This window comes from Colius striatus, chromosome 26 (assembly GCF_028858725.1).
Source record: "Colius striatus isolate bColStr4 chromosome 26, bColStr4.1.hap1, whole genome shotgun sequence".
In the NCBI taxonomy this organism is placed as follows: domain Eukaryota; kingdom Metazoa; phylum Chordata; class Aves; order Coliiformes; family Coliidae; genus Colius; species Colius striatus.
In genome coordinates, this window is record NC_084784.1 from 3,065,337 (window position 1) to 3,089,958 (window position 24,622).

At 49.7% G+C, this 24,622-nt stretch overlaps 1 protein-coding gene across 6 annotated transcripts in view; it reads left to right on the plus strand.

Moving 5' to 3' along the window:
- The window catches only part of SCN8A (sodium voltage-gated channel alpha subunit 8), a 43,549-nt gene that overhangs the window by 13,145 nt on the left and 5,782 nt on the right, over positions 1–24,622 (plus strand). For 2 of the 6 annotated variants that reach the window (XM_010205301.2, XM_062015479.1), the window contains exons 6-21: positions 3,391–3,612; positions 4,359–4,422; positions 4,998–5,139; positions 5,922–6,128; positions 6,351–6,638; positions 7,391–7,750; positions 9,408–9,543; positions 11,208–11,446; positions 11,821–11,994; positions 12,544–12,900; positions 13,889–14,359; positions 15,069–15,186; positions 15,847–16,001; positions 16,795–16,968; positions 20,518–20,640; positions 23,933–24,217. In XM_010205301.2, coding sequence (XP_010203603.2) covers positions 3,391–3,612; positions 4,359–4,422; positions 4,998–5,139; positions 5,922–6,128; positions 6,351–6,638; positions 7,391–7,750; positions 9,408–9,543; positions 11,208–11,446; positions 11,821–11,994; positions 12,544–12,900; positions 13,889–14,359; positions 15,069–15,186; positions 15,847–16,001; positions 16,795–16,968; positions 20,518–20,640; positions 23,933–24,217 — 3,515 coding nt within the window. Of the gene's footprint in view, positions 1–3,390; positions 3,613–4,358; positions 4,423–4,997; positions 5,140–5,921; positions 6,129–6,350; positions 6,639–7,338; positions 7,784–9,407; positions 9,544–11,207; positions 11,447–11,820; positions 11,995–12,543; positions 12,901–13,888; positions 14,360–15,068; positions 15,187–15,846; positions 16,002–16,794; positions 16,969–20,517; positions 20,641–23,932; positions 24,218–24,622 lie in introns of all 6 variants that reach the window. The other 4 variants (XM_062015481.1, XM_062015480.1, XM_062015477.1 and 1 more) reach the window with 3 other exon arrangements.

Here is a 24,622-nt window from a genome sequence, read left to right on the forward strand (position 1 = left end):
ATGGTACTGGGGGTTTTTGTGATGGGCTTTGCAGTCTGTGTAAAGAGACTAGATCCAAATTCAGGCTTCTGGGACATCAGATTAAGGGATGCCCAGCCTGCTGTTCTGTACCTCTTCCTCCCTGTGTACACACAGGTCTATCCAATCACTGCAGTGAAAGCCAGGCCTAAAGGTTAGACGAAGATCAGGTGCTCCCTTGCTCCTCAGGCTGAACAGTTCCTTGCTCATCCCGTTGTCACCATCAGTGTTTCTGGAGCTGCATTAGCAATAAGTTTGTAAAGCAAGTGAGCAAAACCCAGCCAAGATTAAAACCTTTTTGTCTGAGGCTACTTTGGTTATCTGGAGTCAGATGGGGTCTGGGGCAGGTTGTTTTCTAAGTGATGACTGTCAACTTGCCTCCCTGTCTTCAGAAAGGGCTGATGAGACAGCCAAAGCTGAGTGCAGCATTGGTGTTACCAACCTTTGCACTTCCACGCTCTTGTGGAGCCAGTTGTCAGCTATTAATGCAGTAACTTGTGGCTTTCAGTAAGCCAGAAGTCCTGATTCCTAAACCTGCCCATTCCATGTGCCACCCCAGAGCTGGATTTCACAGGACCATCGCTTACAAAGCCACTTTGAACCTCTTAAGTCTGGGTGCCAAAGGATGAGCAATGGCCCCTCTTCTATTGCAAGAGACCTTTGGAGGCATTATGGACTGAGAATATGATGCTGATCCTGAATTCTTGTGTAGAAGAGCTTTGTGCAGATGGTTCCTCAAGTGTCCCTAGCTTTAAGGTCAAGCTCAAGACTCAGGTCTCACAGGTATCTGTAATTGTCTCAAGCTCAGCATCCTAAATGATGAGTTTTGGTCTTGTGCTTTGTCTCCTAATGGGTCAGCTGATAATGGTTCTTTTGCTGTCAGGCTACACTTGCAAATACATTTGTCAGGAAAGAGCCTATGGAACTGTAGGGACCCATCACTTTTGTCCCCATTCCAGACTGCTAAACCCATCAGATGTACCTGGCTGTTGTGCATGATGTTCCTAAGTGGCACCTGCTTTCCTCACACTGAATGAGAGTATGCCAGAGTAATTGCTGTTCCTCAGCCTGCCTTAGTGTTTGGCAGTGCACATACAATGAGCAAAAGATGTTTGGTACTTGCTGTTAGCAGGGCACCAGACAGATCTGAAGTGCAGCTGCCATTCTGTCAGCCTGCTGCAGGTACAGACTGGCTTGCTCAAAGAAAAACATCCATGTTCAGGCAAGTTTTGTCTGTGATTTGCCTTCATACTCAGAGCAAAGTGAAGATGGTGCAGCCACGGTGAGCTGGTTACTCAGTGTGTGACAGCATGCCTTGTCTTGGAAAGGAGCAGAGCAGTTCCCTTTGGTACCATTCTCTCTGTGCCACTCAAAATTAATGGAGCTTTCCTTCAAATGACAGCAAGGTGGGGGATGGTGGGTCTGAGCCCTTCCAAATTCACTGCTGGGCTGATCTGCTGCCCACAGCCAAGGGAATCCCATTCCACACATCCATGGCTGGAACTGTAAATGCCAAAGCTTTGGTTATTTACATCAGGCTCTGGGGTGGGATTGCCCCAGCTGTGGTTCTGCTAAAGCACAAACCTTGCTGCTTCCTTCTTGGTGTTGTGACTGACAGTATGAGGAGTGCCAAGCATTCGTGGAATCAGCCTTTTGGGGTGTTTAACATGAACTTAGGCACAGAGTGCTCTGTGTGAGTTTTAGTGGCAGCATGTCTCAGGGAAGATGTGAGTTTTAGAATACACTTAAAATACAAAGGGATTCCCCTTCCTCCCTGCACATGGAGTGGGAATGTTAACCCTGTGCTGAGCTGATGAGAAACTACATCTTCTGTCAGTTACTGGGATTATCCTCAGTGTGTTCTTTAGACAAGAGGAAAAAGGGGAAGCATTAGCAGCATATGACATGCCACCAGCCAAACCTCCCTGCAGGCAGAGGGTTTGTGTGGCAGGAGCAACGATGAGCTAAACCACCCAGATCCTGCTCTCGTCTCACAGCTTGGTAGACCACCCTAAACTCTGTGGTGGCCTAATTGGCCTATTGGCACTTGGGTTATTGGTGTTTCAACTGACTAATGGCATCAGTGTCCCTGCACTGCCAGCCTGTGACACACCAACACTAAACAGAAGCCAGGGCAATCTGGAGCTACAGCACCTAAGGGCCATTGCTTCAGCTGAGGAAGGTTGTTGAGGTTGTGTTTGTCCCATGACTGGACTGGGAACACTCTTGCTGCCACTTTATCATCTTGGATCCAAACCCACTTCTCTGTCTGTGCCTGTGAGAGAGCAACACACAAACCCAAACCCCGAGGCTGGTGTTGGCTGCATGTAACGGAGATGAGCATGGCAGCAGCTCTTGTTGCTGGTTGTTTGTCTGCTGCAACTAACAGCAAGAAGCTGCTTTGTGTTGGAGTGGGGCTTTGGCAACCATTAAGTGTCCCTATAGAAAGGTTTCTTGCCCAAGGTTGCTCTTGTGGCCTCAGCCAGAGCCTTGGATCTCACCAGCCTCAAAGCTGGGATTTGAAATGTTGTTTTTCCTTCCTTCTTCCCTTCAGCCTCCTTCACCACTCCTTTAGAAATGCAGGATCATCCTACTTAACACCAGAAAGGCTCATTCCTGATGCTGTATGGTTTCTGCATCCAAAACTCCTGCTGGTTTAGACCCCAGAAGTGTTAGTGCTGTGTTCTTCCCCCAGCTCAGAGGGAGTTCCTCTTACACACCAGACTGGTCTGGGAAGCTGGCAGCATTCTCTACCCATGCCAGAGCTTAGCTTTATTATTGAGCCTTGGCTATGGCCTTGGTAAAACCCAGAGAGGCTGCACTCCAGATGAAATCCTGCCCTGCCTGTAACAAAACCCACGGGCTAAAGGAAAGATTCAGCTCCCACAAGGAAAGGGGAAGCGCTGGAACAGTTTGGTTAAGCAGCAGAAACTTCAGATGTAGCCAGTTTGGAAGGTATTTGATCTTTGTAAGTTGTTGTAGTTTGTGCCAAGAAGCCAGCCTTAAACACCACCAAAGGTGTCTGAGGAGAGGTTTGTAGCTGTGTCCCTTAATTTAACACCTTTGTTTAGACAAACCCTGCTTTCATGGCAGTGAGTTCCCACCTCTGCCTCCTCTGCTGCAAAGCTCAGCGTTCCTCGGGGACAAACACCGGTGTTTTGGGTTCTAACCGTTGCTAGTTCACCACCAAAACTGATGAGCTTGGTTCATTCATCCCCCTTGTTGTGCTGTGTGGAAAAACAAGTGGTGGTTCCTGGGCACAGCAGCAGCCCTTTGCCACCACGTCGTGGTCGTGCGCTGCTGCAGGGTCGGAGTTCCCACGGGCTGGTCGCTCTGCAGGAGTCATTCCTCGCCTTGTTTTCTTCTCTGCAGGTTTGAAGACCATTGTGGGTGCCCTAATCCAGTCTGTGAAGAAGCTGTCAGACGTCATGATCTTGACAGTGTTCTGCCTCAGTGTGTTTGCTCTCATTGGGCTGCAGCTGTTCATGGGCAATTTGAGGAACAAGTGTGTGATCTGGCCAATTAACGTCAACGAGACGTTCCTGGACAACGGCTCCAGGGGCTTTGACTGGGAGGAATACACCAACAATATGTGTAGGTATTTCTGCAGGGATGCTCCCTAAAACCTCATCTGGCTTCCTGCTGCTGGCCAGCATCTCTGCTGTGGCTCCAGCTTTGTGCACTAAACCCCCCTTTGCTCAGAGACCGTTTGGGTTTTAGAAACTTGGCGTGGTTAAGGTGTTTCTAGTTGGGCTCATCCTTTGGAAGGCCTTGTCTGTGCTCTTTTAGGTAAATATTCTGCCAAAAATACTGTTTTTTTCCCCCCTCATTTGTTTCCAATTCAAAACTGTTGAACTGTGGGAAGTAGCTCTGCCCACTGGAATGCCTGGGCTGGGTGTCACACCCTTCCCTTGGCCTCACTGAGCTCTTCAGAGAATGCCCACGAAGCTGTTGGTACCTGTTTCTGCTTTGCAGCATCCTTCCAGGCTGGCAGGATTTCAGGGCTGGAAGTGATGCTGGAGATGATCAAGGAACCAGCCTCTCAAGTTTTTGTAACTTAATCTCTTCCTCCCTTCTCCCTTTGAGCTTCTTTACTGTGCACTCAGCTGCTTTTAAAGCCTTACTCAAAATGCTGAACCCACTTCCAAAGTGGTGTTTAAACTGAGGCACAGAGTGGGGCTGATGTTATTTAAAGCTGTTAGTAAATGATGAGTGATGATGATAAATCAGCAGGGGACCTAGAGGGCTGCTCAGGGAAGGTTTCCACGGTGCTAGAATGTGTTACATCCCCTAATTCCCTATGTGTGTGCATGTAATCTTTTCTTTTTCATCTCCTTCAGCAAATTTTTACATTATTCCTGGTGCCCCTGATCCTTTGCTCTGTGGTAACAGCTCAGATGCAGGGTGAGTGTTGAGCTTTATTAAACTTGGGAACTCCAGTGATCATTGGTCTTGGCTGATGATGGCAAAACCTTTGGAATGTTTCCCATTGCTTCTGGTGGTGGTTTGCATCTGAAAGGTTTCTTAACCTCATTATGAATCCATTGGTGCTGTCTGTTTGACTAACACGGTGTAAGCTGACATTGCTGCTGTCAGCTCAGGAGGCAGGTATGTCTGAAGGTGGTTTCTAGTGGCTCTACTTCTGAATGAGCAGGAAAGTAGGGGATGGAGGTTCAGAAATGGAAACTCTCCACGTGCTGTCGCCTCCCTTTGGGTTTTCACCCAACCCTTCAGCTCTGAAATCACGGTGACAACGAGTCCTTTGGGTGAAAAGCCTCATGGTGTTCCCATGGGACAAAGCAAACGGGGCTCTTCTGGAATCCTGTTGGTGTCCTCAGCTGCTGTTCTTACCTGACACTGAAAGCAAAACGTGTGCCATTCCTTACCAGAGTTATGAACATCTCCACCTGTGTGTTGTCAACTTGCTGCATCCCTTTCCCTGCCTTGATGCCCTGAAATGGCTGTTGTCTTCTTCACAGGCAATGTCCAGAGGGTTACACGTGCATGAAAGCAGGGAGGAACCCCAACTATGGTTACACAAGCTTTGACACTTTCAGCTGGGCTTTTCTGGCTTTATTTCGCCTTATGACTCAGGACTTTTGGGAAAACTTGTATCAATTAGTAAGTAACCACTTTGGTTTGCTCTTGTATAAGGTGAGAATTTGTGGGCAATGCAGGGAGGGAAAACCTGAGCAGCTTTATTTCATAGAATCCCAGAATGGGAGGGGTTGGGAGGGACCTTTAGAGCTCATCCAGCCCAACCCCCTGCAGAAGCAGCTCCCACCTAGATCGGGTCACACAGGGACGTGTCCAGGTGGGTCTTGAAGCCCTCCAAGGAAGGAGCCTCCTCCTTTGATTCCTCCTATCTGAAAGAGTAACTGAGGTAAAGGAATGAGGTCTTGTGTGCAGAGGAGAAAGGGGATGTGGCCTGTAACTGGGTGTTGTACCTCTGAGTCACAAAGAGACAGCACGTCCTGGGGGTGAGCACAGATGAGCCCTGAGTTGGTTGTGGCAGAACCTGCTGCAGAAGGTTGTGAGGAGCCCAGCTCTGCTCACAGAAGGTACTCAGGTGCTTTGGAGGGCAGAGTGTTTCCTTGCAACCTGAAGATGGGTTGGGGACCTTGCTGAAATGGCTTTTCTCCTGCTTTGTTTTGGTTTAAGAGAGCTTTAAGCATCGAGTTTCAGGCTGTGCTTCTGAGTCGTTTTCAGTCGCATCCCTTTAGAGAAGGGGATGTCACCTTTGCTGGCAGTGTGAAGTGTCTTAGTGCTTTGCAGTGGAAGTGCTGAGGTGTTAAATATTCAGCACTGCTGTATTTTCTTAGAAGCATTTAGGTCAAGAAACCTGGGATCAGTTCACACATCCCCTGTCACTCTGAAACTCCTTTCCCCTTTCCTACTTCCAGACCTTAAGAGCAGCAGGAAAAACCTACATGATCTTCTTTGTCTTGGTGATTTTTGTGGGATCCTTCTATCTGGTGAATCTAATCCTGGCTGTGGTAGCCATGGCTTATGAAGAGCAGAACCAGGCCACGCTGGAGGAGGCAGAGCAGAAGGAGGCAGAGTTTAAAGCCATGTTAGAACAACTGAAGAAGCAGCAGGAAGAAGCACAGGTGAGTGTTAAGCTCAAGCACTGAGAGGGATTTTATTCCTACCTGCAAAAGTTGACTGTAAACATTTTTACAAGCTCCTGCTGCAAGTTTCTTCCAAGAGTCTCAATCCTGCCCCAAAGACTTGTACTTACATAAAGCCACGCTCTTGTGTAGAGCAGACAAGGGAGTATTAACCATGGTAAGGTCTGATTTGTTCTTCCTTTCTCTTGTCACCACCCTCAGGCTGCTGCTATGGTCACTTCAGCAGGGACAGTGTCTGAAGATGCTGTGGAAGATGATGGTGGGGTGAGGATGTCTCGGAGCTCTTCGGAGATTTCCAAACTCAGCTCCAAAAGTGCCAAAGAGCGTCGGAACAGGAGGAAGAAACGGAAGGACAAGGAACTGTCAGAAGGAGAGGAAAAGTGTGACAATGAAAAGGTGTTCAAGTCTGAATCTGAGGATGGCATGAGGAGGAAAGCCTTCAGGCTACCAGATAACAGGCTAGGAAGGAAATTCTCCATCATGAACCAGGTAGTTTTTGTTTCCTTCACTGATGTTGATGCTTGTGGTCAGGGGAATCACACAGTGGTGGGGGCTGGAAGGGACCTTTAGAGCTCATCCAGCCCAACCCCCTGCAGAAGCAGCTGCCACCTAGGTCAGGTCACACAGGAACGTGTCCAGGGGGGTCTTGAAGAGCTCCAAGGAAGGAGCCTCCACACCCTCCCTGAGCAGCCTGCAACCTCCCTGTGCAGCCTGCAACCTCCCTGTGCAGCCTGCAGCCTCCCTGAGCAGCCTGTAACCCCCCTGAGCAGCCTGTAACCCCCCTGGGCAGCCTGCAACCTCCCTGGGCAGCCTGCAGCCTCCCTGTGCAGCCTGCAGCCTCCCTGGGCAGCCTGCAGCCTCCCTGGGCAGCCTCCAGCCACCATCCAGGTGGGTGTTGAAGAGCTCGAAGGTTCTAGTTTAGATGCTGATGAGCATGTGGAAGGAAGCTGCCCACCACCTTAAACTTGCAGCAGATCAGGAAGACACAGCCCAAGTTCACAGCCCTTGCACACACACACACACACACTTGGGCTGTCCCTGAGAGTGGTGGATCTAAGCAGGTAACTTCTTCCCCGCCGTGGCTCAGCCAGCCAGGAGTGAACAAGCTCTTCAAGTACAGCCGCCGACGGTTTGTGTTACACCTGGAGAGGGAGCACAACCACTCCAGCAGCACTTGAGAGCTCTGCAGCTCTCTGCTCCCATCCTATTCACGCTGCTGTTCTTCCTTTTCTCCTTCCCAGTCTCTCCTCAGCATCCCAGGCTCCCCTTTCCTCTCCCGACACAACAGCAAGAGCAGCATCTTCAGCTACAAGGGGCGATTTCGTGACCCGGGTTCGGAGAACGAGTTTGCCGACGACGAGCACAGCACGGTGGAGGAAAGTGAAGGCAGGAGGGATTCCCTCTTCATCCCCATCCGCGGCCGCGACCGCCGGAGCAGCTACAGCGGCTACAGCGGCTACAGCCAGGGCAGCCGCTCCTCGCGCATCTTCCCCACCCTGCGCCGCAGCGTCAAGAGGAACAGCACGGTGGATTGCAACGGCGTGGTGTCCCTCATCGGCGGCCCTCCCTCCAGCATGCCCGGGGGCCGCCTCCTGCCTGAGGTGAAAATAGCTAAGGCAGCTCCCCAGGACAGTGTAAGGAAGCCGATGGCGTAGCGTAGGCATGGCGGGACCTGTCCTCTGCTCCTCTCCTGTTTGCAGCCCTTCCCGAGCCAGCCCGACACCCAGGGGCCAAACAGTCTGTACTGGATGAAAAACCCCTCTGTGCTTCAGCTTCCCTTTTCTGTCCTCCTCAAACTGGGTGATCCCCACCTCCTTCTCCTGGCTTCCTGGGGAAAAAAACAAGGCTTGGAATTGAGTTCCTTAATTTAAGGGTTAATAATAGCAGGGAGCTGTTTGAGGTGTGAGAACAGGGGAAACCACCAGAGCTTGTTGCAAATGTTCTCCACAATAAGCTGTTTGGGGATTTAAAGGGAAACACAATCCATCTTTTGGCTCTCACTAAATGTTGCTGTTGGTAAAATAAAGGGGCTTGTGAGGTCTGGAAGGTTGGAGTCCTCCCCGGCTGACTTTTGCCAGCGAGTTGACCGAATGGCTGTTGAGTTGCCTTTGTAGTGGATCAACAGAGTGCAGGGGAGAAACAAAGCTCAAAAATGACAATAGTAGTCAGTGGGGCATAAAAGGATCTGGGTGAGATGGAAACAACATCACTTGAGAGAGACTTAAGTCATCTGAGAAGAGCCTGGTTACTGTGCCTATAAATTCCAAGCTGTTTTTCTTTTAGTCATTTCAATCCTTGCAACCTGTCTGACCTTAACTAGTTGTGTTAAGCATCAGTTGCTACCTGTTTCCTTCTCCTCCCTAGTTAGCATGTTAAGGCAATGTTTTGCTTCAGTGCTCAGTTCTAACACAGCATGAGCGTGGCACGGTGCATGCATCGAAGAGCGATGTTGCTTAGCTCTTACTTTGCTGACTCTGTAGAGGGGGGTTCAACATGCAGCAAACAGTTCACTGTGGTGCTGGGAGAGCTGATGGGCTGTGCAGAGCCTCTGCTTCAGGAGCAGACAATGGCAAAGTCCTGATTTGAGTGGGGAAAAAAACAACAGGCTTCTGTTAGTACAGAAGATAGTCTGGGCTTAACAGACTGGTGTCTCCAGAGCTGGTTTAGGAGGGGAGCTGTGAGGTGCCTTTAGAAGTGCAGGCTCTTTGACTTGAGAAGAGTAAGGTGATCCTTGAGACGTGGCTCTTACCTCAATTGTGGTAGAAAAGCAGCTTCATAGTGGGCTGGAGCAGGAGAAATCCCTGCTAGTTCTCAGACAGGGACATGGCTGAGCTGCTTTGAGCCTCATTTTCAGGTGCAGGGTTTGAAATCAGTGTTGATACTGTCAGCTGCTCAGCTCCTAAACCTCATCTAATTTGAGTGGCTCAAATGAGCCTGGGGTGGAGTTCCCACTCTGCCCAGCTGGGCTCTAAAGTGGCCTGGTTAAAAGAATCACTGCCCATTTTGCTCTGTGGTGGTATTAGAGGGTGTAGATTACAACAGCCTTCCTTAGAAATGGTAATCCTTAATTTGCCAAAGGCTGCAAGGCTCTGTGCTGGCAGAAATGGGGGCTGAGCTTTTGGTTTGCCCCCTGACATAACACAGGGAAGGGACTTGGAACGAGGATGTTTTCCTCCCTTGGGCATATGTGTCGTATTTCTAGGCTGAGAGTGTGTAAAATCCCAAGAGCTTGTGTTAATCATGGTCTGAATTTCACAGGGCACCACGGAGATCGAAATCAGAAAGAAACCTGGTGGGTCTCTCTTGGTGTCGATGGATCAGGTGAATGCATCCTATGGAAGGAAGGACCGAACCAACAGCGTCATGACCGGGCTGACAAACACTCTGGTTGAGGGTAGGTACATGGCTTGGAGCTGAGCCTCTGCTGCTCCTCAGCACTCCCGGGTCGATGGCCCTCTCGTGGTGTCTTGGAGGAAGGCAGGAGACCCATGCAGCAGGTTACAGGGTGTTCCTCACACCACATCTGCCCTGTGCTGGAGCCGTGCTGGTTGTCCCTCTGCCTGGCCAGTGGGTGTGATCAGTCACAAACCATGGGCATGGACACACGTGTCCGCTCGGTGTGTCCCAGAGGATGTGGAGTGGTGATGGTGAAGTTCATGAGTTGCCTTTGTAGCAGGTCAGGGGCTTAGAGCAATAGCTGGTGTGCAAGGGTGAGGGGGGCAGGGTTTCAAATAGTACATGTTCCTGCACTGGTTTTGCCTAAACCTCCTTCTTTTGAGTCAGCCTTGACACGCAGGCATTTATTAGGCTTTGTTGTACTTGGTCTTGTATCCAAATGGTACAGAGGCAAAGACAACAAAGATTTGTAATGATGGATATGCAGTGTGGAGCTTATAGGAAGTAAGACAACACCCAGTACAGTTGTTCTGCCTTCTGCCATCTCCCAAGGATTGGAGAGACCCTCCTTTGCTTACAGCCCATGGCAGTAAAGGGTCTGAGTTACACTGAGAGCTGAAACGTGGCCGCTGTGACTCCGGGCTGATGGGACTCCTGAGACGGGCAGCGCAGAGGTGAGACCTCTGAAGATGTTGTTGCAGGAGCCAGCAAGAATTTATGAACAGCAGCTGGTTTTGAGGTTGATGATCTCCAATTCCTGCTGCCTCCTGCAATCAAATGGTATGAAAACCAAATATACTTAGAAACACGCTCAGGGTTGTGCTGCTGCTTCCCTCCTGCGCAAACGCCTCCAGGCTCCAGTGCCGCTGGGTCCTCTCTTCTCACTTGAGAGACTCCAAGGCAACTGAACACTAAGCAACCAGAGAGCCAATGGGAAGGAGAACACAGTGATCCTTCCCCTACCCATCAGAAACAGGACTCCAGCATGAGCAGCTGTGTATCCTGAATGGAACCCTTGCAAGGCAAAGAACAGAGTGAGGGGGAAACTCCCGAGTTTCACTTTTTTCCCCTCTAAGGCCTTTAAATAAGGGAGTGTAAAACAAACATGGGCAGTCACCACGTTTGGTTTCTGTAAAGGGACGTGGTTAATCAGGTTGTGTCTGTTCAAAGCCCTTTGCAGCTCTATGGCATGTGTTTTCCTCTTTCAGACCTTGTCTGCATTCAGCACAGGATTCGTGTGGGTTAAAAACTGGCACCAAAGACAGTTTGGGATCTGTAACTTCCATTGAAACCATTTTACCTTGATTGGTTCTGAGTTAAATATGTCCCAACAGTCTGGATTGAATCATAAGATCCAAGCAGGGCTTGTTGCACAGGTTTAGAGCTGCACTTGCTGGGAGCCTCGTGCAGATGTGACGTAGCTCTGGCATAGGGAGAAAGGAGAAGTCAGGGAAGCTCCATACAAAGCCTTGACCCAGCTCTTCATTCACACAGCAAAACATCTCTTTGGCCCAGCAATCCTCAAGTGTTGTGCAGTCAGGGAGATGTGAGAGTGGTTCATGGTGGGCAAGACCAGGCAGTATTTGAGCTATGCTGAGCATCAGACAGATCCAGCAGCCCGGGAGCTGAAGACTCAACTCTGTTGCTGGTGTCTTTTTGTAGAGCTGGAGGAGTCCCAGAGGAAGTGTCCCCCTTGCTGGTACAAATTTGCCAACACATTCTTGATCTGGGAATGCCACCCATACTGGATGAAGCTGAAGGAGATAGTGAACTTAATTGTCATGGATCCTTTTGTTGACTTGGCCATCACCATCTGTATCGTGCTGAACACTTTGTTCATGGCAATGGAGCACCATCCTATGACCCCAGAGTTTGAACACGTGCTCTCCGTAGGCAATCTGGTAAGCTGACATTGGTAAATACTCCTTGTGGATCTGCTCACTTGTTAATGTGGGCTGAAAGGACTCTAGAGGGCACTGGGCAGTGGGAACTTGGCCTCACTGCAGCCTGTGGCAGCTCCAGGCTGTTTGCTCAGGGTGCATTTCTCTGGTCACTACTTAAACATCCACCTATTAACTGCTGGTGTGCCTGAGCTAGCTCAGAGATATTTGTGCTGCACTGGAGGAGAACAGGCTACTGCAGGCAAGCACATGGCATTGCCTGTGGATCTGGAGTGGCAGATGGCATTGCTTGGTGTTTAGCCTGAAGATGAGGAAATGAACAAAAGCAAACCTTCACCTCTTCTTTGTGTCTGTCTCTCTCCTCGCCGCTCCAGGTTTTCACTGGGATTTTCACAGCAGAAATGTTCCTGAAGCTCATTGCCATGGATCCCTATTATTACTTCCAAGAAGGCTGGAACATCTTTGATGGATTTATTGTCTCCCTCAGTTTGATGGAGCTGAGTCTGGCAGATGTGGAAGGACTTTCTGTGCTGAGATCTTTCCGATTGGTATTCCAAGTTCCAGTTCTATTTGAGTGTTACTGTCTTGGAGCTACTAGAAAGCTTTTTACATGAGAAAAGGCAAAACCCACTTGTTTTCTCTGCTTTTGGGGAGGGCAGAGAGGGGATGATGTAATTCTTTGAGGTCTCTTCTTAACTTCACAGTCGTAATAACTTCATAACCCTGTGCAGCTGCTGTAGAAAAGTAGCTGTTAGTGGCACAACACTACAGACGAGTCTCCTGGTGTCCTTCGTGGTGCAAAGCTTGCAGAACGAGATGGAAACCCCCCACTTTTCCTTTCTAAAGGAGATGAGCATGTGGGCAATAACTAAGTAGAAGGCACAGGAGACCAAATTCAAAGAGGAGCGAAGCATCCCCCTGCTCCCACTGCCCTGAGTAGCAGGAGCACGGGGCTGGAGCTGTGTGACCTCCAGGAGGGTGACCCTTTAGAAAGTTCTGCCTGAATTTCCTCTTTGCTTAAGATGAAATTAATTTGCCATTTGTCTGGTTTTTTTGTTTCCTTCCTTTTTCTTTCTCCCTTCTTTTGTTTTCTGTAGCTGAGAGTCTTCAAACTGGCCAAATCCTGGCCCACCCTGAACATGCTGATAAAAATCATCGGGAACTCAGTGGGTGCTTTGGGGAACTTGACCTTGGTGCTGGCCATCATCGTGTTCATCTTTGCTGTGGTGGGCATGCAGCTCTTTGGCAAAAGCTACAAGGAGTGTGTCTGCAAGATCAATCCGGAGTGTGAGCTACCCCGCTGGCACATGCACGATTTCTTCCACTCCTTCCTTATTGTCTTCCGTGTGTTGTGTGGGGAATGGATTGAGACCATGTGGGATTGTATGGAAGTGGCAGGACAGGCCATGTGCTTGATTGTCTTCATGATGGTCATGGTCATCGGAAATTTAGTGGTCAGTAAATGGTTACTGATGGTCTTTATTGGTTGCCTCTGGGTGGGGTGAAACACGGGGAGACCGTAGCACTAGGGAGCAATGGTTTGTGAGTCCGTCCCAGCTCTGTCTGGGGCCCTTGGTGGCCTCTGACACACGAGCAGCCTTTGGCAGCACAAATTTAAGGATGTGCTTTGCTCAATTAGGGCTTTAAACAGCTGCCTGTGAATGCAGCATCCAAGCACTTGGCAGTGAAAGCTACAGAACCAAAGGGGACAGACCCACATGTCGACCTGAGGCAGTGAAAGATGCTTAAACCTGCCCTTTCAAATGCCAGGAGAGGCAATGATTTGGTAGGCAGGGCAAGGTCCTGAAGTGTTAAAGTCAGGTTGGAGGTTTCTTCTCGCCTCCTAGCTCGGTCTTGTGTGCAAGAGTCAGCTCAGGGCCTGTTGTGTGGGAGGTTAGGCAGGATCATGGTGTTTCCTGAGGGACATGTAAGCAAGCAGTGTGGACCAGTTGCACGTCTTCAAAGCAGTGTGGTGAGGTGTCTCTGGGAGGACTTGTCTTGCTGAGGGGTTTCGACAAAATAAGTCTTTGGGGCCTATCACTGAGATGTGGGCAAGGAGATGAGGCTGGGCATGATCAGAATGCCTAGATTTGGCCCATTTCCTTTGAGACAGAAATGGGACCAGGGCAGGAATGTTGAATTTAAATCCCTTGGATGGCTGCTGCTTCACATCAGCAGTCTGGATCCTGCAGGGGGCTCAGGGACAGCGACCCTGTTACAGCTGTGCCCTGCACAGGGCTCTCCTGTTCATGGGGCACGATGCAGGATCAGGGTCTTGTTCCTTGAGGTCTGTGGGGCACCAGAGCTGGTTCTCAGCGTGGGGTTTGGAGACTCAGCTCCTGTTAACGTCAGGGCTTGAGGGGTCAAATCCTCGCACTCAGCTTTGGAAATGCAGCCCTTGACTTGTGTCAGCTCTGCCAAGTGTGACCTCTCCTCTTCCAGGTGTTGAACCTGTTCTTAGCCTTGCTACTGAGCTCCTTCAGTGCAGACAACTTGGCAGCCACCGACGACGACGGGGAGATGAACAACCTGCAGATCTCTGTGATCCGCATCAAGAAGGGCATCGCCTGGACCAAGGCCAAAGTGCGGGAGTTCATGCAGGCTCATTTCAAGCAGAGGGAGGCAGATGAAGTCAAGCCCTTGGACGAGCTGTACGACAAGAAGGTGAACTGCATCGCCAACCACACGGGGGCTGACATCAACAGGGACATCGACTACCAGAAGAACGGCAACGGCACGACGAGCGGCATCGGCAGCAGCGTGGAGAAGTACATCATAGACGAGGACCACATGTCCTTCATCAACAACCCCAACCTCACTGTCAGGGTGCCTATTGCTGTGGGTGAATCAGACTTTGAGAACCTCAACACCGAAGATTTCAGCAGCGATACAGATCCTGATGGCAGCAAGGAGGTAGGGATGAAGTGCTTCAAAGGTTTGGTTGATAGCAAACGGAGCATGAGCAGCAACGTGGGCTCGTGGGCAAGGAGACAATGGCAGCCTGGGGGCAGCAAGTGTGGGCAGCAGGGCCAGGGAGGTTGTGCTGTCCCTCTGCTCTGCCCTGCTGAGGCCTCAGCTGGAGTCCTGGGGCCGGTGCTGGGCTACCCAGCTGCAGAGGGACAGGGAACTGCTGCAGAGAGGCCAGTGCAGGGACACCGAGATGCTCAGGGCACTGCAGCATCTTCTGCTGAGGAAAGGCTGTGGGACCTGGGGCTGTTCAGCCTGGAGCTGTTACCTCCATCACTCACTGGCCAGGTCTGGGGTCAGGTGCAGGATCCAGCTTAGAACTGACTGACCCCAACCCTGTGAGCTACAGGGGAAGCTTCTGGCAACTCTTTTTGTTTCAAGAAGCCACCCCTGTAGCCACCCCTGCTACCCAAAATCCTGGCCCAGGCAAAACCACGACATTGCTCTGTGGAGAGCCACAGACATCTGTAATGTAAAGACTTCATGCTGTGCTGTTAGCATGGGATGTGAGCTGGGTCGGGATCTTAACGAGGTGAAGTGAGGAAACAGCCTTTGGCATAGTAAATCTGATGAACAAATTGCTGAGTCATCGTGAAACGTGATATCTGTTGTGGAGCCAATTCCAGCTTGGGCTGGGCTTTGTTTTGTGTTCAAGAAACTTGATGACACCAGCTCCTCTGAAGGTAGCACCATCGATATAAAGCCTGAAGTGGAAGAAGTCCCTGTGGAGGCACCAGAGGAGTATCTGGACCCAGATGCATGTTTCACAGAAGGTAGGATTGGCCAGGAGTGCAGAAAGAAGCATCCAGGCTGTTCTAGGACCTGCCCAACATAAGCTGACCCTGAGGTTGGCTCTCAGTCTGGATCAGGGCTGGCAGACACCTTGTGTTGAGGCCATTCTTGGAGCCTGCATCACAGGTGGGCGAGTTGAGAGGAGTTTGCAGAGTGAAGGCCTCAGAGATGGAGTTGCCACGACCCCTGGGCAGGGCAGGATGATGTTTTGTACAAGTGATGCCTTAGAAGCCGAAGCATTTGACTTCTGCTCTGGGTTGGGTATTTTTTTATCCCTTCCCACTGGCCTCAATGTCTTTCAGCAGCTGATCAGGTATTCCCATGGCAAAGATCTCTTTTAAATGGATCAAGGTTATTTTATCAGCAAGCTTTCCATTCCTTTCTGATACCTCACCAAATATAAATGAGCTTAATCTGTTCACAAATTGATGCTAATTCAGGTGCCCAGACACAGAAGTGGCCAAAGTAACGGTAAAATCCCCAAGAACACAAGAGTTTTGAACTGAAACTCAGCTTAATTCACGTTTTTGGCATCCAGGCTGCTTCTAGACAATGTCAGTTGTATGTTCTTATACATTAGATCATCTGTGACCCAAACAAAGCCTGGGCTCACTCTCCTTTGTGCACTGTCCCCATTGCAGGTTGTATGCAGCGGTGTAAATGTTGTCAGGTCAATATTGAGGAAGGGCTGGGGAAGTCTTGGTGGACTTTGAGGAAGACTTGCTTCCTGATTGTGGAACATAATTGGTTTGAGACTTTCATCATCTTTATGATCCTGCTGAGCAGTGGTGCTCTGGTGAGTAACCAGAAACCTGCACGTGGCGTTGAGCTTGGGGGCATCGGGCTGGGAAAGCTGAGTGGAGGAACTGTGGTGGGACAGCAAGCTGTGATGGCTCCTACCTGCAAAGCAGCCCAGCCCCAGCGTAGCAGGTGCCTTACAAAAGCCTTATCCATGGTTGTTTTGTTTCATTTAAGTTCAGAATGCAGACTGCAAGCCTGCAAGCCTGGGTTCTGGTCGTAGCTCGACTAGAAAGGAGAAGCTTTAGTCTCCTTTTTAACATCACCCAGCAAGAATATTTCTGTTCCCTTTTCTCCACCTTCCCATGTCTGCAGAGCCTCTTGACCTCCTGGTGTGACACAGACACACACAGTCAGTTTGTTGATACTCTGCTGTTGAGTAGATAGGTTAATACAACAAACAACTTGAAGCACACAGAACTGAGATGGTTTAGGACACTGTTTAGTTCCTGCCCCACAGCAGCAGCCTGCTTTCCTTTGCATGCACAGCTTTGGTAGCAATGAACAGTCTGATTGCCCATGAACTTGGCTCCTTTGGATGTGCTGAGCTGCAGAGAAAACCTGCCCATGTGTGTTGCTGTAGCAGCAGCTGCTGAACATTTAGATCTAATGTCTTGCATCAGATCCTGAGGGGCAGAGGATTTCCTGTGTTACCAGAGCAGAAAAGGTGCTGTGTGAGAAATGCTCATTCCCTCACTCATCTCTGTGTTGTTGGAATAATCTTCCAGGTAAGGACCATTAATTACAGAGCAAATCCAATGTAATAACACAAACACCTGGTTGCTTCCCAGGCTTTTGAGGATATTTACATAGAGCAGAGGAAAACCATCCGGACCATCCTGGAGTATGCAGACAAGGTCTTCACTTACATTTTCATCCTGGAGATGTTGTTGAAGTGGTGTGCTTATGGATTTGTCAAGTTCTTCACTAATGCCTGGTGCTGGCTGGATTTCCTCATTGTGGCTGTATGTATCCTCTCCTCCTTATTTCTGGTGGGCAAACAAAAAAGGGGTAGTTAGAGGAAGGCTGGGGTGTTGTTTTCTCCTGAGAGGTGTCTTTACTGCATCATGTGTTTCATGAGGATTCAATCCCAGATATCAAAGCTTCCAGAAGAAGGATGAAGCCCTGGAGCCCTTGGGGTATTGGTAGTGTTTGCTGTGCCAGGGGGGTCCCTGTCAGGTCCCAGGGAGCCTGCAGACACAAAGGAGAGCTTCCCAGCCCTTGGCTCTCCCTCTCCACTGAAAACACAGTTTCTAAGAGGCCTGCCCACACATTGAGCTACTGCAGGTTCTAACAGGGGGAGAGCCTGTGCAGACATGGTGTTCCTCAGTGCCACCCTCTTGCTGTAATCAATTTTCTTGTGTTATTATCAGTGGGTCGGGGGGTGACGAGGCAAAATCTTCCCGTGTTCCCACAGTGTGGAGATCTGAGTACTCTCAAAGCTCTGTCAGGCAAAATGAAGCTCAGCATCATCCATCCTGCTGCTGAAAAGATCTAATGCTCAGGAGAGAAAAGCAGGACCCTGTCAAACAACAAAGAGAGCTTCCTGATAAGAGATGATGGTGTGAGCAGGGGAAGGGGTTGGTCTGGGTGCATCAGCACGTGCTTCCCCTGCAGAGCAGCTTGGGAGGGAGAATAGATTTGAGGATGAAAAGACAGGCAGTGGAAGTGTTAGCCATGCACTTGGTTCTGAAGCACAGCAAAGGCATTTGAAATACATGGAACCTGTGCTGTCAAAAGTTGTGGAAAATGACAGAATTCAATGGGACCTGAAGGCTAAAGAACAGGGGGGAGGGGGGTGAAAAAGGAACCTGAGAATCCCAGGGGCCTGGGTACTTTTAACACATCTCATCACACCCAGTTGTGAGTCTCTGTCCTTAGTGAATGCCCCAGGAGCAAACAGATTAAAACAAAAGCCCCTGACAGCTCTCCCAGACCTCTCATTTGGAACATTTTGAATGTGATTCAATAGGGTCAAGTCGCTGTTCAGTGACATTCTCACTCTGGGAATGTTTCTTGAGTAGATGGAGGAGCTGTGCTTGGAATTCGTGGGCAGAAGTGACTCAGGATGTCAGCATTCCCTGGGCAAAGCTGAATCTTTTTCTTTTGGATGTTTTTGTTTTAAAAGGGCCCCCTCTGACCCCCTGAACATCTTTTAACACACTTCTTGAAGTAGAAACTCTTCTGAAAATAGCCCTGTACCTCACTCACTGCCTTAAGATGAAGTGCAAGTGCTGAAGCCAAGGCCAGCTGCCATCTGTTCTTCTGGACTGTTTTCAGGAGTGTTTCAGCAAATGAAATCCTTTGGGGTATTGAACTGGAAAGATGACCAGCAGCCAAGCACACAGATAGCATTCAGTGCTGCTGCTCCACGTTGTGAGTTCCACCCCAGCTGCTGGCAGCAAAGCACAGTTTAATTGACAGACACTGTGCAAGTTTTGTTTTCTTCCCGAGCCTCTGGCTGCTGGTGGAGTAAAGATAAGGAGCTTCCCAGGCAGGTAACAGCTTTAGAGGGAGTGAGTGAGGGTGTGTGTACAAGGATCCTGAATCCCCAGTGCAATAGGAGAAAAATCCTCCTTTTCCTTTGGTGTCACAGGCAGGAGAGTTGTGAAATGTGACTTTGGGATGCCAAGGTATGACTTGACAGAAATGTCAGCTGTGCTTCGTGTCCTGTGTGTGTTAAATCACAGTTTACCCAACCAGTTTTCTCATGTGACGTAGATGGGGTTTGAGAGGAGCCAGGATGGCAGCAGTACCCAGCAGAGGACGAGCCTTTGCGTCGTAACAACCCTCTTGCATGTTATTTTTCAGGTTCGATAGCATTGCCAAATAACCCTCCTTCTCTGATTCCCAAAGCTTGCTGGGTGTATTTGTGAAGACAGAGTCTTTTTTCTGGGTAATAATGAAGGCTTCTGCTTTTCAGTCAATCTGGAATTCCTTTTGTCTGCCTCGGTGCCTGCTGTGTCTGCTGCTGGAGTGTCCTGAGGGAATAACACTGACAAGACCCCATGAAAGCTAAAGCAGCCCTTTAGTCCCTTTCCTGCCACCCTGTTAGTTTCCTACTCAGGAACGAGGCATTATCCCAAAGGGAAAAAGCTCTCCAAGTGAGGATTCAGTGAAGCCTGTACCCCCTGTTACATTTAAGGGGGAAATACATGAACCTTCCAGCCCACACCTCCAAATCCCATCCGTGTGTTGGAGTTTGGGGTCAGGGCTTTAACGCCCCAGTGTTGCTGTGGTCCCTTCCTGAGCAGGCTGATTGTGTTGCAAAACCTTTGGGGTGTGTTTTCAATCAGAGATTAGAAACCCACATGGGAATAACCAGAGAGCCACTTTGCCAGATATCGTGGCCACTGGCTAGGGAGCAGATGGGAAGCCAGAAAAAGGCGTGAAGCACTTGCACAAGCAGTAAAAACGGGGTGAAATCTCTCTGCAGCTTTCCCACACGTTCATGGCTTTGAAATCTGGTCCTGAAATTCCCCTGGGTGGAAGAAAAATCATCCCCATAAGGAATCTGGATTGTTAGCTTAATATCCCTTGATTAGAATGAGGACGAGGAGGTGGCCGGTTTGGAGAGCTGAGCGCGAAGCCCGTCTGTTCCAGGAGGAGGTCTCACCTTTCCCATTGTTTGTTACTGTATTTTGATGTCTTTTTTTCCTCCTGAAGAGACAAAAAGGTTGACATTTCTGTCCCCTATCTGTGTCTGTAACGTGGCACCAGCCAAAGCTGGGAGGCAGCAGGGGAACGTCTGTAGATGCTCTTTACGTGTGGCCGCGTCACAGCCGATGTGACCCACTGCTACCCTGGGAGTGGACGTGCTGCCCTCAGCCTGTGTGCCAGGGCTGGAGAACACACAGCCCCGCGCTCTCAGGCTTTTTGGTAACACGGGGCCGAATCCTGCCAAGCCCCTGAGCTGTGACAGGGTCAGTGTTGAGCTCTCCCAGGCTTTGGCAGGACCAAGCTCGGGCACGAGCCCCATCGCCGAAGGCTCAGCCCCCAGCCTGGGCACGGTGGCTTGCTGTACAAGCAGAGAGCAGGTGGTGCAGTGTGTGTATTTATCTGTATTCTTTCTCATAGGTACCTTTAACATTTGTGTGGCTTAAGTTTAATGGGAGCCGCTGGGAGCCTGCAGACAGTAAAGGGCGAGGGTAAGGCTTTTGTCATCGTTTGGGCTCTTCCTTCCGACAGACCCCTCCTCCGTCTGTGTGTCTCTGCCTCTCTCTCACTTATCTTTCCCCTATGTTCTTTTCTTATGCCTTTCTCAACCACATTATTTCCTTCCAGGTCGTTTCAGTCAAGTGAAGTAGGCAGCTGGTGTCATGTCTTCGGTATTTCTCACGGGGGGAAGCCCGGGCTGGCAGCCTGGGCTGGGCAAATCAGTGCTAGGGGATTCGTTCTAACAGTCTGGAACCTTTGTTTTTCTTTGTTTCTTTTCCTTTCTTGTTTTGGTTTTGTTGTTTTTTTTTCTCTCTCTTTCTTTCTTTCTTTTCTTTTCTTTTCTGTTTCCTGTGTAGGTCTCTTTAGTCAGCCTTATAGCTAATGCCCTGGGCTACTCGGAACTAGGTGCCATAAAGTCCCTTAGGACACTAAGAGCTTTGAGGCCTTTAAGAGCGTTGTCCCGATTTGAGGGGATGAGGGTAAGATGCCATTAGCAGCTGATCCTTCTGCATGCCTGTGGAGCATTTATTTTTTTAAGCATGCTAGAACTGATCAAAACTTTGGTGGAAAGAGAAAATTCCCCACAGAATCATGATGCAGCTGCTGACTCGATCACCTCTCTACCATGGATGTCCCTTCCCACTGCTGCACCCTCCCCTCTTAAGAAAGGGAGATGCATCCAGCTGCCTCATTACATTGATGACTGGCCCAAAACCACGTGCCATTTGTAGACAATGTTAACACTTGGCTGTTGTCATTTAGCCTGGCTTTGACCTCTAGCATCCGAGGGGGCTTCTCAGCTGTAACCCTTTTTTGATGTAGGGAGAATCACCAGGTGCAAAGAAGCAGAATTTGAACCACCTCAAGTGTTTCCAGGCCACTGGTGGAATTGGATTGAAAGACTCAATCTTGAGGGGGCTTTTAAAAGGCAATCTTGCCTGCAAGGGGGTAAAAGGCTGCTTGCTTTCTTGGATCACCCAGGCCTTCAGGAAGGGACTGGTGGGGAGCTCAGCTGTTTGGAACAAACAAACAAACAAAGGGTTTTGGTTTAATTCCTCTTGTTGCACCTTGTTGTTCTCGGTCCAGTCTGGTGGTGACTGGAAGCCTTTGTCTGATAGTGAAGCTTTTCCTTTCCACTCCCTCCCTCTTACCATGCTTTTATGGCCCCCTGTCCTGTCACTGTGGAACTAGCAACGAAGCACAAGCAAAGCATTGAACTTAACAAGCTTTCCTCAAATTGGTAGCCAGCACCACTGTCTTGGGGATTGGAAATTATGGCAGTGTCTTGCAGCTTTGCCACTGATGCTCTAGTCTAATATTCTATATTTTGGTGCTTTTTTCCCCCTCCCCCCATTTGGAGTTGAAACACTCTTAGAAGAATATGCAACAAGAAAGAACTGTGTGTGTCTGTTAAGCAGCAGGGATGTTGCATTAACAGGTTTCCCAGATGCTCTTAGGACAATCATGTAGGTCTTTTGTGCAAAATCCCAGTTGGAGACGTTACAAGAGGTAAAATGACACCCTTCTTTTAGAAAAGGGAAGGGAAGAGCAGAGTTTTGCTTCAGGATCTAACTGGAGCTGTTCCACCTGCATCCTTCCTGCTCTCCTTGCAATCTGCTGTGTTGTAACAGCACAAAACACAACGTGAGAGAGGCCACAGCCTGGTCAGGAACCCTCAAACCCCACACAAGTAAATGGCACCAGCAACAAATGCCCAGAGGGTCGTTTCTTCCCTGCTGTATTATTTCTTTGTGTCAGTTAGCTTAATTCTAAGCTTTATAGGCACAAAGGGTGAAAACTTTTCCATGGGCAACGAGCAGGAGCCTTGGCTGGGCTGGCTTCAGCTCCAACCCAGAGCGTGGTCACAAAGGGAAGGACCTGGCACTAAACCTGCAGGTCCTCCAAGCTCTGACTTGTAATGCACAGTCAGGAAAGTCTCATGCTTAAAGTGGAGCATTTTCACTGCAGGAGGATTGATAGAGGTTTGTGGCTGCAGCCCTGTTAGTTACCTAAACCCAATTATTTCTTCCTTTGTTTTGACTTGAAGACAAGTGTTGCTGCCCCTTACACACAGAAACAATTCTTCTGAGCCACAGGCTCAAGATTTGAAATGTAAAATGTAGTTCTTTGCTTTTCTCTACTCCATAGCAATCTGCATTTTTCCAGAGCTTGCTCTGCTCTTAAATTACTCAGGAAGTTTGACAGTAATGCTGTGAACTGTGCATGCCTTGTTGTCAGTCTGCACACAAAAGCCACGTTCCTTCTCTCACATCTCTTGGGACAGCTGTATGGATTGAACCTGCTCTAAGTGGCCACATCTCAGGGGGCTGTGACACTGGGTTTGCTGGTTTTTTAAACTGGGAGAAATCATCCTGCTGATACCTGAAAGGTCTGAAACCAAAGAGACTTGCTGCTGTTGTGGTGCTCAGCAGCAGAGCATCCTGCTTGGATGGAGGGAGACCCAAAGCAAAGGCGTTCCCTGTAGAGCCTGGAGAACTCCCAGCTTGTGTCTTTACACCTCACTGGGTGCACAGGTGATGAGCTCATGATGTCCTTTAACAGCATTTCAGCAGTTTACTGTCTGGATCACTGTGCTGTTCCATTTCCCTTCATGCCTAAGGTGATGGAGGGCGGGTGCTTGCTGCAGAGCTGTGAGGGAGCTGCACCCAGCAAACAGATGTCATAGGGGGAGAGGGGACATGGTGGCCAGGACCAGTCATGGCTCAGGTGCTGCTACTCAGGGCTCCCCCATCACTGTGGAACTGAGGAGCCTTTGAAAAAATAAACCCAAGGCAAAGGGGTGCAAAGAGTTCAGATTGTGTTCATCTATTAAAGGAACCTAAATTAGGTGATCACAATAAAAGATTCCATAGCCTGCTGACCCAACTCTATTAAAAGCCTGATAGCTTACATCCTGTCGTGTGTTGGCCAGGGATGCTTAGGGACATGGTGCTCCCAAACTGGGAGAAGCTAAAATTAGGAGCTGGTGGAAGTGAGAGAGCTCTGACCAAAAAAAACCTGCCCCCTCTTCGCTCCCCGCTGTGTTTGCTGCAGTTTGGAGGAAGGAACATGGCTTTTCTGTCTTCTTGAGCCTGCATAGCTGCATGCTCAGCTGTCTGCCTGACACAACATGATTGGCCTTGCTTAGTCACAAAGGTGATCTCGATGTTTTCAGCTCAGTCTTAACAGAGCAACACCCAGGCTGGGCCCTGGCCCCAGCGAGGTTGGTGCCAGGCGGTTCTCTGGGGACCTCGCTGGGAGCAGGAGGCACCCAAGTGATAACAGCCTTGTTTGAAAGTGGGGAATGGCCACTGGCTGATACAGACCCATCAAATCCATCAGCAAAAGTGTCCTCAAACTCGGCTCTGAGACTAATTGTAGCTAGGAGCCTGCTTGTTGCCACGAAGAGAGTCTGAGCCTCACTCGGTGACGCCCCCCCACACCCTTTTTGGCAACTGAAATTACCGAAAGTCATTGTTTCACTGAAGAAGCAACATCCCAAAATCAATCCCAGCGAGTCTCACCAACCTGGGCCTGTTTTCTTTTCAAAACAGAGCTTCAGGAGGTGGCTTTGAAGCTTTGAATCTCCTCCCGCTTGCAATCAGGTTCACTGCCCACTTCTGCGTGGAGTAACCGCCACACATCTGTCAGTGGCCTCACCCCCTATTCCCCCCTCCCATCCCTCCCCTCTAAAAACCAGCTGTACTGATGCTTTGCTGTCTCCTGCCTCGTGTCTTATACTGAAACTTTTTCCCACCCCTTCCAACACAGGTGGTTGTCAACGCCTTGGTTGGCGCTATCCCTTCCATTATGAATGTGTTGTTGGTCTGCCTTATCTTCTGGCTGATTTTCAGCATTATGGGGGTTAACCTGTTTGCTGGGAAATATCATTACTGCTTTAATGAAACAGCTGAGGAGCGCTTTGAGATAGAAATTGTTAACAACAAGACAGACTGTGAAGCTCTGATGCCGCCCAACTCCACCGAGATCCGATGGAAGAACGTGAAAATCAACTTTGACAACGTTGGGGCAGGATATCTGGCTCTTCTGCAAGTGGTAAGTTATGCTGTCACCATCTCCCCAGGACTGGGAAATGCACAGAGTCACAGAATCAAAAGGGTTGGAAGGGAGCTGGGAAGCTCAGCCAGTGCAACCCCCTGCCAGAGCAGCAGCACCCAGAGCAGGGCACACAGGGACTCATCCAGCTGGGGTTGGGATGTCTCCAGAGCAGGAGCCTCCACAGCCCATCTGGGCAGCCCCTGCCAGGAGTTTCTCCTCCTGTGCCAGTGCAACCAGAGAATCACACAGGGATGGGGGTGGGAAGGAACCTCCAGAGCTCCTCCAGCCCCCTCAAGCAGGTTCCTCATGCTCAGGAGGCACAGGAATGATGCCAAGGTGGGTTTGGGATGTCTCCAGAGCAGGAGCCTCCACAGCCCATCTGGGCAGCCCCTGCCAGTGCTC